The sequence below is a fragment of the Tasmannia lanceolata genome, unplaced genomic scaffold (assembly GCF_043159265.1).
Source record: "Tasmannia lanceolata isolate RefF3 unplaced genomic scaffold, GAP_Taslan_0.1 ptg000015l, whole genome shotgun sequence".
NCBI lineage: Eukaryota > Viridiplantae > Streptophyta > Magnoliopsida > Canellales > Winteraceae > Tasmannia > Tasmannia lanceolata.
The window spans coordinates 20,625,001-20,643,509 of NW_027518692.1; the positions used below are offsets into that span (position 1 = coordinate 20,625,001).

Consider the following 18,509-nt stretch of genomic DNA (forward strand, 5'->3'; position numbering starts at 1 on the left):
CCGTTTGCCACAAATCTGCCCATTTTTTCCCTCCATTTTTGAAGGGGTTAGGATGATCCAATGGACCTGATTTTTTGTACACACCCTATTTATAATGGGGCCTTGCAAAAGAATGGTTTTGATCAGCACAAAAAATGTGGGACCTATGTGTTTGGGCCCTAGACTGCACCTAATCTTAGGTGCGGTCGACCGCACAATCTTATTCCTCACACACACACACACACACACACACACACACACACACATATATATATATATATAAGAGGAAAATGATTGTGAGCTTGAAGCTCATATAGCTTATATGAGCTTGAGGGCCCAAACACATGGGTCCCAAATTTTTTGTGGTGATCCAAACCATTCATTTGCAAGGCCCTATCATAGATAGGGTGTGTACCAAAAACCAGCTCCATTGGATCATTCTATCCCCTCCAAAAGCGGAGGGCAAAATGGGCAGATTTGTGGCAAACGGTGTATGTCCATTTTGCCCTCCACTTTTGGATGGGTTATGATGATCCTATGGAGCCGATTTTTTGTACACACCCTATCTATGTAAGGGCCTTTCAAATGAATGCTTTGGATCATCCTAAAAATGTGGGCCCACATGTGTTTGGGCCCTCAAGCTCATATAAGCTATATGAGGTTCAAGCTCACAATCATTTTCCTCTATATATATATATATATATACAGGAAAAGGATTGTACGCTCGAGCGTACCAAGCTTATGGTACGCTCGAGTGCCCAATCACATGGGTCCCACATTTTTTGTGGTGATCCAAAGCATTCATTTGCAAGGCCCTATCATAGATAGGGTGTGTACCAAAAATCAGCTCCATTGAATCATCCTAACCCCTCCAAAAGTGGAGCACAAAAATGGGCAGATTTGTGGACAAACAGTGTCTGTCCATTTTTACTTCCACAAATGGATGGGTTAGGATGATCCTATGGAGCTGATTTTTGGTACACATCCCATCTATGTAAGGGCCTTTCAAATGAATGCTTTGGATCATCCTAGCAAAGTGGGGCCACATGTGATTGGGCACTCGAGCGTACCATAAGCTTGGTGCACTCGAGCGTACAATCCTTTTCCTAATATATATATATATATTGGGAAAATTGTTTGTGAGCTCAAGCTCATATGGCTTATATGAGCTCGAGTGCCACAAACACATGGGTCCCACATTTTTTGGGGTGATCCAAAGCATTCCTTTGAAAGGCCTTTACATAGATAGGGTGTGTACCAAAAATCAAGTCCATAGGATCATCCTAACCCATCCAAAAGTGGAGGGAAAATGGACAAACAATATTTGTCGACAAATCTGCCCATTTTGCCCTCCACTTTTGGAGAGGTTAGGATGATCCATTGAGCCTGATTTTTGGTACACACCCTATCTAAGATGGGGCCCTGCAAATGAATGGTCCGGATCACCACAAAAAAATGTGGGACTCATGTGTTTGTGGCACTCGAGCTTATATAAGCTATATGAGCTCGAGCTCACAAACAGTTTTCCCTATATATATATATATAGGGAAAACGGTTCCTACACACATGTGTAGATAAGTTATCTACACACTAGCTTAAAATACAGTGGGGGCCACATTATTTGGGTGATCCAAACCATTCATTTTTAAGGCCCTCTCATAGATAGGGTGTCCACAAAAAATCAGATCCATAGGATCATCCTAACCATTCGAACTTTGGAGGCAAAAAATGAACTAATTTGTGAAGGTTTAAAGACATCAATTTTACCTCCACAAATCGTAGGGTTGGGATGATCCTATGGATCTGATTTTTTGTAGACACCCTATCTATGTGAGGGCCTTTAAAATGGATGGCTTGGATCACCCAAACAATGTGGGCCCCCACTATATTTTAAGCTAGTGTGTAGAGAACTCTCTACACATATGTGTAGGAACCGTTTTCTCATATATATATATCATAATTGGTGACAAAATTTATTATCCTATTTTTTATCTTAACCCTTCAATAAATAATGAAAACAAGTACTTACCTCATGAGCAAAATTAGGTTGGTATGCAGCATATTTTTTACCATAACTTGTTAGGGAGCTAGCTCTGAGTAGATCTTGCTTTTGAGTCCTTCTAATGGGGATTGTTCCCTCAGGGCAACTTCCCTTCTTGTGCCATGGCTGTGAAATTTGGAAGTGAGAACTCTCCTCTTTCATCCCATTTGGAAATGAGCTGGGTTTGATCTGTACAAGAAAAATACCTCTTGTTCTTTTGAAATGCAAATGAATTTAATTGAAATAGAATGAGGGGAAAAAACTATTTTGTTAAATTTAAAGTGTAATTTTAGAAACTCGTTTTGTTTAGTGTACTTTTATTTTTATTTTTATTTCTGAGAGATGTAGTAGGACAAATTGTAATTTCATTCCCAAGGGCATTTTGGTCATTTTGTTGGCCTAGCTTGCACATGTGTGAGTCACACATGTTTGCTCCATATTTTCCCTTCATAAACTCTAAACCCACCACCACTTCCCTAAGCCATTAAGTCTTCATTTTTTCCATATCCAGTACAACTTACCTAAGCTATTAATTCTCCACTTTCCAACTCCATTTACTTCTATTAATTTAGTGGGATTTTTTGCAGAGATTCTCAACCAGGAAGACCTCCATTGAATCTCCATTGTATGAAAGCTTGTGATTTGAAACAAAGTGCCAACTTGCCCCATTTTCCCTACGTTTTGAAGGTTTCGTTTTTCTTTCTTTATTGGGTAGGGTGTTTGGTCTCCTACTTTGGTTGTTGATCTTGGGCTAGTGTGAAGTTTGGTTTCACTATTTGAGGAGTAGATGTTCCAGTGTTGCGAAGTCCGTCTTTCCCTTTATATTTCAGAAAATGGTATCTTTTGTGTCAAAAGAATTATCTGGTTCTAGAACAATGGGACTAAAAGTGCTTGAAAACCAGGCACCAATTCTTCAATGTTTCTCATTCTTGGTTTTTTACACTGTAGGAAGCAGGCGAAAGAGAATTGTTTGGAGTGACTACTTTGCCCCAAGAACTCGTTGCAAATCACTGCAAATTTCCGCTCACGAGTTGGAAATAAATAAAACAAGTGGAATAGGTCAGCATTGAAGAACATCATTCTCAATTTTTTATTTTTTTTCATTCTTCATAGCCAAAAAGGTGGAGAAGCGCTGCCAAGAAAGGTTAAAGAACATAACCGCAACACAAAAATACCATCTCTAGATTAGGATGCAGTTTTCGATCATTCGGTGGGAAATATGTAAGGAAACACTCCAAATTGATCTAAACCTAGGCAAATTACCAGGCTACCCTCACTTTCAAAATGAAAATACTCATAGGGTGTGTTTGGATTGCTGGAATTGAGAATCAGTATCGGTATCTGAATCCAATTTAGGCGATTCCGGCGTCTGGTTTCATTTGCAAAATGGAATGGGAAATGATACTTAACTCCGATTGGAAAAAAACAAGGAAATATTTAGCGATTTTTGTTTCCCACCCAAGGGGTGGCATTCTGATTCCTAGAATGGAGAGTAAAAAATAGAATTAAATCTCCTCGCTAAGGCACTTGGTCGAATCCACATTAATTCCAAATTATTAAAGTTAGTATAAAAAAATTTATTTATAAATTCCTTTCGAGAGAGGTTACTTATAAATCTGTATCCGACCTATAAGAGTTAAAATGACCAAAATATACTAAAGGCGTGGAAAATGACTAAAATACCCACATGATATCGCGATTAACAAAATATGTTAAATCGAATAAAACTGACCAGAATACCCATTAGCCATAAAAATTACTAAAATACCTCAAGGACATAAATTGAATAAAACTGACCAAAATACCATACATCGGGTAAAAATTAGAAGAATAACTTGGGTCGTGGAAAATGCCAAAAATAATATTATGCTATAAAGTAATCAAAATACCCCCATAGCGGGTAAAAATTATCAGACTGCCCTTGAGTTATGGAAAATAACTTAAATACTCATATATCGGGTCAAAATTAGAAAAATACCCCTGAGTCATAGAAAATGACTAAAATAACCCCATGATGTAAAAATGACTAGAATACCACTGAGTCATGAAAGATAACCAAAATACCCTTAGTCATGGAAAATAACTAAAATACCCCCATGACATAAAAATGATAAAAATACGCCAATCAGATAAAACTAGGTGGAATACCTCTTAGTCGTGAAAAAATGACCAAAATACCACTAGTCATGAAAAATGTGATTATCGAGCATGTTGTTGATGCATAAGGCAATTTTAATGCCTAATTATTGGTTTGGCCTTTAAATTGCTATTAGAGTGAAATTACTATAATGGATCTGATTTTTGAGTTGGAAATTGAAAAGAAAGTAGCTGAATTAGGTGACTTTGAGAACTCCAAGCATTCAGTTTTTGGATTTAGATTGGCATGGAATCATTTTTTTCAAATATCTTAGCTATTTTGGAGGGTATTATAGTTTTTTTACATATTATATTTTAGTTGGATGTCAGCTTGGTAGCTACGTCCTTTATTTCTCTTAATAACTTTTGTTGTTTCTTCTTTAACGATTATAAAATATTCCCTTTTCCTTTTCTTTTTTTTTTCTTTTTCAACTCATTTATCTTTATTTATCTATTTTACTTTTGTTGATTTTTTCTGGTTCGGCTATCCCACCTAGCCGAGCCATTCCCTTTTATGACACAGGGCGAGGCCAAGCCAATAAAGAAACAAATCGATCCATCTATTTTTGTAGATTGCTATGCCAAGAAAGATATTTTGAATGATTCGAACGGAAAACACTTCTCAATGATTCCTTTCCTCTTGTACTCAAAGTGAATCATCTCATTCCCCAGACGGGATGGGGTGTAGGCACTTCCACTTAACCGGCCGATTTCTTTTTTCAATCGTTAGAAAAAGGAGCTTGGTCAGCCATGTTCCCTACGTACCCTCTCGTTATTCCAATGATTCCCCGTTGCACCTATTCTCCGCAACCGTCGGTTCATCAATTTCTTTATGTTTGTTCCTGAAGTATAAACAGTTCCATCTGTTCCGGAATAGCTTCCTTCAAAAGGGCTTCTGCTTGTTCGGTGAATGTCTTGGTAGAAGATATGATTTCTTGGAATTGAGGTTTGTTTGTTTTTAAGTGGTTACGTAGCTGAACGAGAAATTTCTTTACCTGTCCAATATCTAACGGATCAAGATACCCATTCGCCCCAGTATAAATAGTAAGTATTTGTTCTTATGGAAGCTTTAACAATTTACGGACTGGTCGTGGCATTAGCGCTTCTATTTGCGAATCCTTTTGTTTAATCTTATAAATGTGAAAAATATGTACTTATTTTTTTCTTATTTGATTGCCGTGAACTTGTCCTTTGCTTCTTCGAATTATATCAACACTTTTTTGAAATCGTCCGCCCTGCACCCACCCCCAGAGTCTATGCTTCAACAGGAATCACACAAGGGTAGATTGATACAATAGAAACCTCTGGTAAAATGCCTGCCCGTCACGTCACCCAGCAGATAAAGTACATTACATAGTCTGTTTTAGGGATTGGCGACCAGAAATATTATTTTTTTATTGCTATCTTAGCAATGACATTTCTATGGTGTCAATATCTTAGTAATATATATTGTTTTAAATTTTAATAAAAAAAAGTCTTCTTAAAATATTATGAAATATTTATTGAAAATTTGATTCGATCAATTCCAATGTTGGTCTGGACGGGTACAAAATGCTAGAATCATAATCACGATGGATTCCATAGATTAATTCTAGTGCTTACACAACCCTAGAACTGGAAACGTTATCCCGTTTACAAATGGAATTGGAATTGGATTGGAATGTGATAACGATACCAATTCCCTATTCCTGCAATAAAAACGCACTGCCATAATCAGAAATCGAAATAGACATCACATTTCATTCATATTCCAATTCCTCCCGTAAAGAGAATTTATATTCCCATTCCAATGTTTGGATACTCATTAGGGTTCATCAAAGGAATCAGCTAAGGTCAGGGATTGTCCGAAGATGAAGGACCAGAAGGAAATTGTTTGAGAGAGAAATCAACTAGTGTTAGCAATTGAGAGAGATATCAACTAGGGTTAGGGAATGTCCAAAGAGAAATGCTATCCTCACGATTTCTTCATCTTGAATTTACAATGACTTTGATTTATGGAAGTTGAGAATCATTCACCGGAGAGAGAGAGAGAGAGAGAGAGAGAGAGAGAGAGAGAGAGAGAGAGAGAAAGAGAGAAAGAGAGAGTACTACCTCTTTGGGCAGTAGCAAAATCCGCCTAAAATTTTGCCTTTTACCCCCATGGGATTTCCGTTTACGCCAACAAAGCAAAACCAAACGCCGGAATCGGTAGAGACAGAATCAGACGCCATTAATTCTTATTCAGGATTCCGGCAATCCAAATGCGCCCATAGTGCCCACATTTTTCCATTGAAATTTTAAAATATGCTTGAAATTAACCATTTTTCCAAATTCACCACCATGCAAAAGATACAAAATCAAGCACTATGTGATTCTCTCATAGCATATAAAAAACTAAAAGAAAAGGAGCTTTTGGGCGCGTATATAAAAGATCAACAAGTTCCTTGGGAAATAGTTAATGCTGAAGAATGGATTTACACTGAGGATTTGTCAAGATGAATTCACCATTAAAAGGAGCTTTTGGGCCCAACCAAAAGGAAATAAAGAGTGCAACAAAATCATAGTCATGTGTCTTTCAACATGAAGACATGAAAAAAAAAAAATAACATAGCAGAAACCTGGATTGTATGATTCCGCATGGAAGGATGATCAAAAGCTGGCTGCTTATACATATCCACACAGTCAATAAAGTCTCCATCTGTACTCTACAGTAAAGCAAGAGAAATCTATTAAGGATGATAATCTTATGTGAATTGTACGTCCCATTATAATATGGTGTTTTTTTACACTATACCTTAATGGTCTTTACTGCAGGCTTGTTGATTCTTTTCAAATGTCTCTCCAATTCCATATCATTCCTCCATAAAAACCTTCCCTCACCAACTCCATGACTAGATGCATGAGAAATAACCAGCAACACAGGTAAACTGTACCAGAACCCAGTGCAACCAAACCTTTTTTCCATGGATATCTCAAAAGCTCAAATCACCAACCTTTTCTACAATCAGCCCAAGGGGCACAAACAGAAAAAAAAAAAAATCAGACAAGAAAATAAAACCCAAGAAGCTAAACAAAAGAACAAAAAAGAGAGGAACATACAACACACAGAAAAGTGTCAAAACCTATCAAAACACTGCAAGAAAAAAACCAGGAAGTTCATGTCTCCCTAGTTTCTTGTTTTTCAGATTATATATGTAAAAAGGATTGGTTCATAGACATGTAAGACAAGGATAAGAAGAACAATTTTAGAAAGAAAATCTCTTTTGGTGGTTTCAACCTGTCTTTCTCCGGTTAATTTAAGAAAGAAAATATTGCATTTATCCTCTCTTTCTCTCTGGTTTAATAATGAAAAGATCAATAAGATTCTGATGCACCCCCCCCCCCCCCCCCCCCCCCCGATTAAGTATTTTACTGCAAATTAACAAAGAAAGTTTAGAGGGGTGCAAAATCAAAAGAAAGGGCCTGCGAATATCAGTTAATTTTGCCTTTTATTCTTACTCGAGTATTTCTAGAATGAAAAGAGTGATCAAGGTTTTTTTTCTAAAAAGTATGCCGATATCTTAGCCTTTTTTGTAATAAGTAATCAACTTTTGCATATCATTTGCACTCAATTAAATGAGGTTGTTCACCTAAATCAGCCTTTTTTAAGAAAGACTGAGATTAATCTCACTAAAAATATGTTTTTAATCTCAACCCTTTTCAAAAAAGTAAAAGGTAATTTAACTGAAATAATCTCCAATTAAATTACCCAAATTTAATTCACATTGAGCTTCATATTTGTCATCCCCCTATGGTAACCAAGTTGGGAACCTGAGTATGTAAAACTAGATTCTAACCTAATCTCCACTATCCCTCTCAAGCCAATTATAATTTTTTTGTTATAGTTTTATGTCTTTTCATTCCCATCTTTTTCTCAGGGCCCATACTTAAAACTGAAAAAAATAAGTACGCGATGACAAGTTTACAATACCATTTGGGATCACTGAAACGAACGCACCGAGTACGAAATAAACTTGATAAAGAATCAAATATATAGTAGTTCACCATGGTATCTTCACTTTCGCTTCACAAGAACAAGAGAGAGGGATAATTACTGAGTTTCCCATAATGTGAGAATCTCAAGTGCTTTTGTGAAGAGCTCACTAAATGTAGGGGCGGACCCACATGTACCGTAGGGGTGCTTCCCCCTCCCCCCACGCTCAATGACTTGCAAAATCCCTTTTACCACGATAACAAAAAGGGTTTTACCGGCGTTCACGGATGCCGCTAAAAGGCAGAAATACATTCATCGGTGTTCTTGAACGCCGGTAATAGTAAGCGGCCCTCCCAATGACCAATGCAGGCAGAGTGTAAATTAGTCGGCCCCCCAAGTGTAAATTCTTAGCTCTGCCCCTGACTAAATGGGTTAGCCTGCAACTCAGCCAATAAGAGCCACATTATCTCCTGAATCCACTAGATTTATGAAAGAAGCGACCATCTATTAGTGGCCTCCACTAGCTCGAATGTTTGGTATTGATATAAGAGTGAATAGATGTCATTTATTGAAATCTCTCTTATGATTCCATATTTCATCTATCGAATAAAGAAATGAAACCAACAAAAAATAACCCATTCACAAGTTAACAAAAAAAACTGCTTGGCTTTATCGGAAGACTCTTTTTCGTGGTGTCGTTAAGTGGCACAACTACCCCTCCCTGTGCCATGGCATGTAGGGATTTGTTCAGTTCCACTCTCAGTTATACAACCGGTTTCCACAGCAGCTCTCTCTCGTGGCCTCCACTGTTAGTGTAGTTCTCTCCTAGACAATGTGATAGCTCCAGTGATAATTTTATTTTGCTCAAAACTTGATGGACAAGGAGTTGATTTCCCAAAATGCCCACTTTATTGACCAAAATAAACCATTTTTCAAAAGAAAAATAATTTTAGGGTGATGATAAATTCGCACCCCTGTTGGATAATTCACACTCCTTTCAACGTGATTTGACGTCAAAAAGCATTAAAGTCTGCCAAAATTCCCGTTATAACGGGTGCGAATTATCCTACAGGGAATGCGAATTTATCATCTCCCTACCAATATCAGAAATATTTTCATTTTTCCCGGAAGCCCAAATTTCTTTTAGACCCAACTAAACTCTATCATAAGGAGCCCCAACTTTGAGTTCTATGCATGGGCCCTCGAGCCAAAGCCAAAGAAAACCCAAATTTCTCTTAGACCCAACTCAACTCTATCATAAGGAGTCCCAATTTTGAGTTCTATGCAAAGCCCTTGAACCAACATTCAACCTCCTTTCGGTGTGTAAAAATTATTTTCCAAGATTGTATAATGATTTAAAATCCTCTTGAACACACTAAGGCACAAGGGAGTCACCACCACGCCTATCTCTCCCTCTATTGAAGGTATAACTCCATCCCTTTTCTTTCTGTTTATTTCAAATTCTCACAAAATTATGTTTCTTTCTTCAGATTAACCCCCCATTAAGGTAGATTAATCAGGCTTAGGGTAGTCCTAACGGACAAGGTTTACCCCTGATCAAGGTAAAAGCGGGTCAACAGATGAAACCGCCCCACAAGTAACTAATCAGTCTTAATCTTTCCATTTTACACAGCCTGGGTAGAGATATGTAATTATGTTGCACGCACAAGGCCGCAAACTTATGCCTTATCAAGCATCTTATCCCATTTTAAAACTGGTTTATCAAATGCTAGTCACAATAAGGGTTTCAGCGAAGCTGATTTAGTCATTAGTCAAGCCGAAGTCAATGGGGGTACTATCGTTAAAAAGTTACCAAGGTTTTAAATTTCGGCCGAAATGGATTCGGTGAGGACCGAAACCGAAACGTGCCCAAACTGAAATTGCCGACATTAAATTTCAGTCGAAATTTCGGAAATATTTAAGATAAAATATTATTTTTTTATTCCTTTACATAATTTCACCCAAATTTCTGAAATTTCGCCCGAAATTTCAGCCCCGGAATTTCGGCCGAAATTTTGAGACTTCGACTAAAATTTCAGTTTCGGATAGGACTGAAATTACCTCTGAAACTGAAATTTAAAACCTTGAGTACAACCCCCAACAAAAGATGAGCTTTTGTGCAATCAAACAGAGAATACAATATACCTCTCCTTGTTTGGGCAATATTTCCTCGATCATCCAGTCAAAAGTTTTTGAATAAAAACAGGAAAATTCATTTTGTAAGATGACGTCTTCTTTTTTTTTTTGGGAAGGAAAAAGATAATCTACTGCAAGGACCCATCCTTTGCTTGGCTTTAAGCACACTCTTAATAGGTGAAATTTACGGAGATAATCTCATGGTTCATCAATCTGAGAGTTTGAAGCATCCTAAAATCACTGGTTTCTACCAAAAAACAAGAAAAGGATATTTCTACTGATAAACAAGAAAAAAGGAAAATAACCACAACCATCATTTGCCGGGAGACGAAGGAGGTAAAGTAAACCCGCTTAAAAGACTCCTTAGCGCTTAAAAGACTCCCTATATAAATGAATAACATTTTGGTTCTATTTCAGAACGCAGTAAAACTATAAGAGTTTGGTAAGAGTCTCTGCCATCCCATAATAAAGAGAATCCCGATTTATGGGGCTTATTCATTCAGTTTCTGTAATGAACTCTACTACTGGGACCTCTGAACAAAATACAACTTACCGACAACATGCAGAATGGCTACAAAGGCTATAAACCCAATGCTCATGACGAGGACAGTGTTGGGAGTTATCTTGAGACCCGTCTTCTCATCCGTGTAGAACTGGAGCATGGTGTCCACTCCCCCTCCTCCTGTGGCAGCCCCACCACCGCCGGTCCTCCTCCTCCGCATGCTTGCAACTGCTGCCGCGCTGCCCCTGGCTGGTGCTCCACTGTTCGCCACCATTTTTCTTCAGATCTGTATGAGATTATAGGGGGAATGTGGTTCCATGAAGTTAAATACCAATAGCAGAGATATTATGCAAAAATATGTCAAATAAAATTGACATGCCATTTCAATTGAACTACATGAAGGTCAATGAAAGAATATTTTGGGCAATTTCATGCAAAGTTTGGATTAAGTAATTGTCAAACTCCCAAAGGGAAACAAATAGTATTACAGCTATCATGACACTTATCAGACAAATGGAACTCTTGGACGATACATACAGTGCAGGATAACCAACAATAGCATGCCAAAAATAGGATACTATACAACAAGCATATGGCATCATATCGGTAAATGTCAGGAAAAAAAACGGCGTCATGTCGGTCGTACTCTGAAGAATATTATAATTGTAGTTAAGTACGCGATTCTGTCATATGATTCAGCTACCCCCATTGTACTGTGGGAAAAATCTGATCTAGTGTTAGCCCGACTCATATAAGTTATTCTAATGTAGTTTCATAAGGTATCGCCTCAATGAGTAAATGGACATTCAAATTTTTCTTCCTCGGGAACTCTCTTGGATTCCTTCTAAGGAGACAAAGGTGAAGGTTTGTGGATGCATTCTTGGGAGAATCAAGATTTGCTATGATTTGTGGACACAAACATAACTGTCGCGTGTTGACACGGGCGCAGAGTGTCCAGTGTCGGACACGGCAAACACCCAAAATTTAGAAACGGGGACACGGCTAAAATAGAAAGTACCTATAATCATGATTGATGGGCAGATTCGCGGCCGAGTTTCGACACGGATACGAAGTATCTAAGATGGAAACACCTAAAAGTCTAGAAATAGTAGTACACATCCTTATCTCCTATTCTCACGTGTTGCTGTTATTCTGGTTATAGTAGGGTGACAAATACAAAGATCAGGAGCCCATATTTTTATTAAAAAATTTAGTCAATTCTGATAACACCCAAACAAGATACAGCTTAAGATTCATTTTCCCTTTGTTTTTAATTGTATGAGTTGGGTGAAAATATCAAATTCTATGATGGGGGGTTTCCCAAAAAGAGGAGATTGCTATCCCCCTTTTTTGGGCCGTCTTCTTGTTATGACGAAAATGGGAGAAGAGTTTTGGTACCCAAAAAACCAGACCAAAACACCGATGATGATGGCGGTTCATCAATCGCAAACCAAAGACATCCGGGTTTTGGGCACCCATAGCAAGCTGCCAGAAATAGAACCGCCCATTATTGTTGAGAGCAGCTCTCCAAGGTATGAGGATCATGGAGAGCAACATCTTGGAAAGGCTGATAATAGAGGGAGATTCACTCAATGTCATCAGGTGGTTGAAGGGGAGTCACCCTCATCCATGGAGATTCGCACATTGGTTTGATAAGATTCATGATCGAATGTCAATAGTTGTCATCGCTCGCAAGCATGTGAGAAGATCGGCGAACAACGAGGCATATAGATTAGTCAGGCAGGTGTCGAGAGGGAGGGTCTAGAGATGTTGGATTTCCTTCCCCTCGAGGCATTTATTATCTATGTATTCTTTTTTTGCTCTTGATTTTTCTTTGTATTGACCATCTCGGTCCTCGGGATTCGTCTCCTTCACATTAATAAATTGACCATCATCATTCCAAAAAAAATAAAAATAAGAACCACCTATTATTTTCACTAAATTAAAGGTCCAATGAAAAAGTCACATCTATTATAGTCGACAAATCCAAACTATTTGGTGCTGTTTAAAATTTTGGAAATCCTATTTCGACTTATGCATTACAAGGAACGCAAGTAATTTCGTTTAACATAGTGTGCATCCCCAATCAAGGCAGAAACAAATAAGTAACCGGAGGTTTAACAATCCACATTTCACCACGCCAAGATCTAGAAATTTCAGAATTTCACAAGTCCTCAAATTTCACCAAAATTTTTTTAAAAAAAAAGGCAATACCTGAGGATAAACTATTTTCCAAAGAATCGATGAATGTTTTGGGTCAAATTGCATGGACAGATACGTTTTTCCATCACAAAAAACGTTGATGAAAAGAACATGTAAGATCAGAAGTCTCTCACAAAAAGAACTTACCAATTATTTGTTTCCCGCATGGCCATGTAAATAAAGTACCTAGTATTAGTTTTGGGCCCAAACCATCTTATCCCTACTTATCCTTCATAAGATAAGGAAAGGCCATTATAAATAAAGAACTAGATCATTGAAAGCAAGCACATGCATGGTAAGAAACAATGAGAAGGTAACATGTGCATATCTAGCTCAAGAAATTTCAGCTACATGTATTTGAATCATGAACATTTCCAACATCTTGTTGCAATCAGGGAACATTGTGAGGGTCTAAGGGGCAGACAAAGGACACATACAACATTGGTTTTTTTTTCCATAAAAGTAGGAGTATAGAGGAGCACTTGAGATCGCTTAAGAGCAGTCAGAATCTTGAGGGTTTAATACTATATGAAAACCCACTCCAGGCAAAATTTAGCATTCTTTCATGGAATTTTGAAAATAAAAATCAGCATGACAAACATGCACACAAGCAAAGCATTAATGTCAAATATGACAAAATAAAAGATTGAGTAATGGCTACACCAGGGACTTATACAGTGGATTACTTGCTAAATGAACAGCAAAAATAACCTTTAGAAAAACATTTTGTACATGGGAGAACTAAAGTAGCTAAGAATTCTGAAGCGTTGGCTCTAAGAGTTCAGTAACAACAGTTGTAACTGGTACAAGACAGTCCAAGGACTGATTTCATCCCAATGAAAGCAATGAAAATCAATGTGCAGAAAATCAAGCCTCTTTTCATATGAAACTAAAAGCAGTTCACATACAGAAAGGACCAACCTAAAAGTGAGATCTAAACTTCTCAAATCGCCACATGCAGAGAATTTACGAGTTCTGATTTAAAAATAAATCTCGAACATTATTTTTATGTGTGAAATAAACATCACACAACATCATATGTGCAAACATACGATGAATACATTATGTATGATACATTTTGAGGTTTTAAACCATAAATCTGCAAGATATGAACATGAATTCAGCAGTACATAATTAGGCACTCCTCAGCCATTTGTTCAAAAAATTCAGTTATTTGCATGTTCAAGATATGAACGTGCAAATAACCCCAGAACTGAATCACAACTTCTTGTAGAAACCATTGTTAAAACCTTGGAAATCAATCACAAACATATATGAGAAAAGTAATTTATTCATCCCTAAACACACACAAATTCACAACTATAATTCTGAACTTTCGAAAATGAAATAAACAATCTGGAACACCCAAGAACATTCCACCATGGGATCAAATATTCATTATTTAAGCTGGGTTTTCTGTAGAGAAAATTAAGAAAATCAAGTATGATCTTCAGACACGAAAACACCCACAAAATGAAAATTTAAGTCCACGAAAATATGAAAAATACAAGATGTCCATACCATCTATTGCACCAACGTGCCTGCTAAAACATGGAAACATCATTCATCAACATGCAAGAAAAACCCAGGTATAAATTACGATATTGGATAGAAACATGATAGAGGCTATCAGGCTTTCAATTGCAAAACATGCAACACAAATCCATGTATGGTTTGTGCAAATTGGAACAAATAAAGAAGGCACAAACACAAAATCTGGGCAAAATTAAAGAAAAAGGTTAGCATTGGTGGAAGCTTTATAGATATTATTAGAGAAAAGAGCACGATCGAAAACAAGACAAGATCAGATAATTATAAAAAATTCTGTACAAAAATTACCTCAAAATTCAAGATCTGTAAAAAATTTCAAAATTCAAGATTCTGTTAATAAAAACCTCAAAATCTGTATAAAAAAAAATACATCAAAATTCAAGATCATTAAAAAAAACACCTCAAAACTCAAAATTCTGTAAAAAAAAAAAAAAAACCTCAAAATACCCCAAAAACGCATCAAATCAAATAAGAAAAAATATGTGTTCAAATCTTGTTAAATCAGCCAACAAGATGCAGCAGAAAGGGCGTAATTTAAATATGAAATTCAATCTAAAAAATTATACTCCAAAATAAGTCCAGATCTGAGTTTTGCCTCATAAATTCACGATCTCTAAATCTATTTCTTCATGCTTAAACACAACCAACAAAACCCTAACCCTAATATTGAAAAAACAAAGAAAAAAAAACAATATGGATCCAACAAATTACATAAGAACGAACCCTAACCTGATCGGCTCAGAAATCCCTTTGGCTTCAACAGATCTGGATTCCTCTCGTCTTTGTTAAAGACAGGGAGGAACGTACACGAATTTATATAAGGGTTAGGAAATAATATTCACACCCCCTTTCTTCTCTTTTCCACCCCCTTTGTATCCGTTTCCGTCCAAGAGTCATTTCTAACTTCGTTTATTCCGTATGCTCGCCACATATGATGACATGACTAAGCTCCTCTCACGGTCAAACACGACTCCCTTCTTTTCCTTTCTTTTTATTTGCCTTTTTAATACGTTAATTAAATTTATTTTATTTTTATTTTTTGAGAAAAATGATCAAAGAAATTAGGGCCCGTTACGATGCCGAGAATATTTTGATTTGGAATTCTCACATTTGCAGCCCTTTTTGCGTTGCCATTTGGATCCGGATCAGATCCTTGAATTTCCAAATCAGCGACTGACAATTGAAAAAATCAGATTTCCAAATAAGCTGTGGAAATAAGTAATTGGAAATCCACAGATGTGGCAGTTTCCTTCACCCTCTTGGCTCCTCAACCTCTCCCCTGCAGTAGGAAGTACCCCCTTCCCTCTCTGTCTCCCTCAGCATGAGCTGGCTGATCTATTCATTTTGTACTCAGAACTCAGTTCCAAATCCAAATATCGAGCCATTTTAATTGACCCTATGAATACCTAGAAAACTCCTCTAGGCCAGCTTTATTTTGGATTTAGAGAATCGAGTGAGAGTCCTAAACTGATTACTGGACTCAAAATTATGGTTTAGGTTGTTGGTTTTCAATTTTGAGAATTGATTTTCCAAAACTAATTATTGGATTTAAGATAAAACGCAATTTGGAGTATTAACTTAATTTTGGAATCAAAATTGATTCTCAAACTCCAAAACAAACGGGCCTACATGTAAATTTGAGTCCAATAATCAGTTTCGACTCACAATCGGTTCTCAAAGCCCAAAACGAGCATGGCTTTAAAATAGTGTAAAATACCATTGGAAGCAAATTTCGTAATGAAAATTACAAAATTGCAAAAAACAAAAAATTCCCATCAAAAGAAAAATTTGTAAATGAAAATTGTAGAACATCCAATTTAATCTAAAATAGGTTTATTAAGTGTAAAATGGTATAGTAAAAATCCATTGATCGAGTGCAAAATCTATTGGTTGGTGGTAGAATTAGTCAGTCAACCTACCTGAGCGATGATCGACTAGTTGTTTAGACTAGAAAAACCAATTTTAGAAAGGAGAAATGATTTATGCGCTCAAGTGTTTTGATAAACATGCGCTCCACTTGTTTGTCGTGTAGTACTTAAAGGGATGTCAGAGGATATTACAATTCTCAAAAAGCTCTTAAAACCTTTAAATACTACAAGACAAACTAGTGAACTGCATGTTTATCAAAACATTTGAGCGCTGAAATCATTTCCCTTTAGAAAGTGTCCAAACCAAATCCTAAATGTATGTTTTCAATTAGTACCTTTCCAAATGATCTTCTGCCAAAATACAATCTCTAGGAATACCAAAACTGGTGAAAAACCTTGGCTCATAATATTCATTTGTTGAAATATATATATATATATATATATATATATATATATATATATATGAGAAAACATTTCCTACACACTTGTGTAGGTAAGTTACCTACACACTAGCTTAAAATACAGTGGGGCCCCACATTGTTTGGGTGATCCAAACCATTCATTTGACTGGTCCTCACATAGATAGGGTGTCCACAAAAAATCAGATCCATAGGATCATCCCAACCATTCAAACTCTGGAGGCAAAAAATGGACTAATTTGTGAAGGTTTATACACGTCCATTTTACCTCCACAAATCATAGGGTTGGGATGATCCTATGGATCTGATTTTTTGTGGACACCCTATCTCTGTGAAGACCATTCAAATGAATGGTTTGGATCACCCAAACAATGTGGGCCCCCACTGTATTTTAAGCTAGTGTGTAGGTAACTTACCTACACAAGTGTGTAGGAAATGTTCTCTCTCTCTCTCTCTATATATATTTATAAAAATCAACCCTAGTCATCCACCAATTGGATCTTTGCTAAAAAATAGTATAAAATTCTTACAAATCTAGTTTATGACCCAAGTTTTGTAACACGTTGCTCCTATCTTATTTGTTACTTAAACCCAATACTCCATGAAAGAGAACATATGACGCTTGAAGTGAAAAAAAACAAACACAAAAGTTAGTTGTTTTGGAGTTTTTATATGATGCCCGACGGTCAAAGTAACAAGGGCTAGGTGGCAAACCACCTGGCCCTTGATTTTTATTTGGTCAAGACACTCAAAAAAGGTGTTTTGACCAGATCAAAAATCAAGGACCTAGCCCTTAGTGATTTTCACAGTCAGGCATCATATAAATTCTAGTTGTTTTGATCATGTTTACGAATGGAAATTAGACCTTCATCTTTCACTTAGTTATGCAAATTTGAATAACAATCTAAAATTATTGATTGTGTTGCAGGGCCGATCGCTTTGCCTTTCCAGTCGACCAGCGGATTGCCATGGATCTACGAGGTTAGATGTTGATCAACCCCGATAGTTTTTCTAGTTCTGAATATAGTACTCTTTCCATATATAATTTTGCACGTTTTCTACAGTCATTCATAGTCTCACGTACATGCATGTTAGTTTGCATATCTATCATTTCCTTAGTTATTAGTCCATGCCGTATTAGCTTGATCTCATGCATAAATCTTGCTTCCATGCTAATTACTAGTTGTCATCTTCGTTCCTTTCTTCATATCATACATGTGTCCAATCATAATTACATTAGGATGTTAGATTAGTATAGCCTTAATGGCCCAGTTATACCAGCACAAATCACTTGATCCCATCAGAACATCGAAGTTAAAGCAGGGCTAGCTCAATTGGTAAGAGCCTATGTTCCTAAACCAAGAGGTCGGACTCGGAGGTTCAATCCCCAGCTTACCTACCCAAAAATGTTTAGCTAATTAGAAGATTATATTACTTTACAACTTTACAAGGCTTATTAGTAGAGGCCTTCTTCAACTGAACAATGCTGGTGCTTAATACCTTCTAACCCTCTAAGATGATTCAAATCCCTCCAATTAATTTCTACAAGTAAAGACTAACTTTTAGGATAATACAAACTTTTTAATGACTAATTTAATTAGAAGATATTTTATAGATTAATTTTTTCTTTTGGGAAAAAATCCCTTCTTCTAAACAGATCCATGGCATCTCTTGTTTTCCTATTTCTTAAGATTATGATATGCTAAGGCGAAGCAAACTCTAT

The 18,509-nt window shown here is 36.8% G+C and overlaps 2 protein-coding genes across 2 annotated transcripts in view; both read right to left on the reverse strand.

The window, feature by feature from the left end:
* The window catches only part of LOC143891836 (protein neprosin-like), a 14,600-nt gene extending 7,467 nt beyond the window's left edge, over window positions 1-7,133 (reverse strand). Inside the window, exons 1-3 of the mRNA XM_077396345.1 lie at window positions 6,930-7,133; window positions 6,724-6,840; window positions 2,009-2,209 (exon numbers count right to left, since the gene is read on the reverse strand). Coding sequence (XP_077252460.1) covers window positions 2,009-2,209; window positions 6,724-6,840; window positions 6,930-7,100 — 489 coding nt within the window. The 5' untranslated portion in view covers window positions 7,101-7,133. The remainder of the gene's footprint in view (window positions 1-2,008; window positions 2,210-6,723; window positions 6,841-6,929) is intronic.
* A 3,474-nt stretch (window positions 7,134-10,607) lies between these two features.
* LOC143845853 (protein transport protein Sec61 subunit beta-like) lies at window positions 10,608-15,386 on the reverse strand. The gene is made up of 2 exons (XM_077354258.1): window positions 15,229-15,386; window positions 10,608-11,032 (listed from the first exon to the last, which is right to left on the reverse strand). Exon 2 carries the CDS (start codon window positions 11,018-11,020, stop codon window positions 10,766-10,768), a length of 255 nt encoding a protein of 84 aa, XP_077210373.1. The 5' UTR covers window positions 11,021-11,032; window positions 15,229-15,386; the 3' UTR covers window positions 10,608-10,765.
* Between the last annotated feature and the right edge of the window lie 3,123 nt (window positions 15,387-18,509).

What these genes read in the sequence shown, in the direction of transcription:
- LOC143845853 (XM_077354258.1), bottom strand. Translation starts at nt 11,020, where the DNA reads ATGGTGGCGAACAGTGGAGCACCAGCCAGGGGCAGCGCGGCAGCAGTT.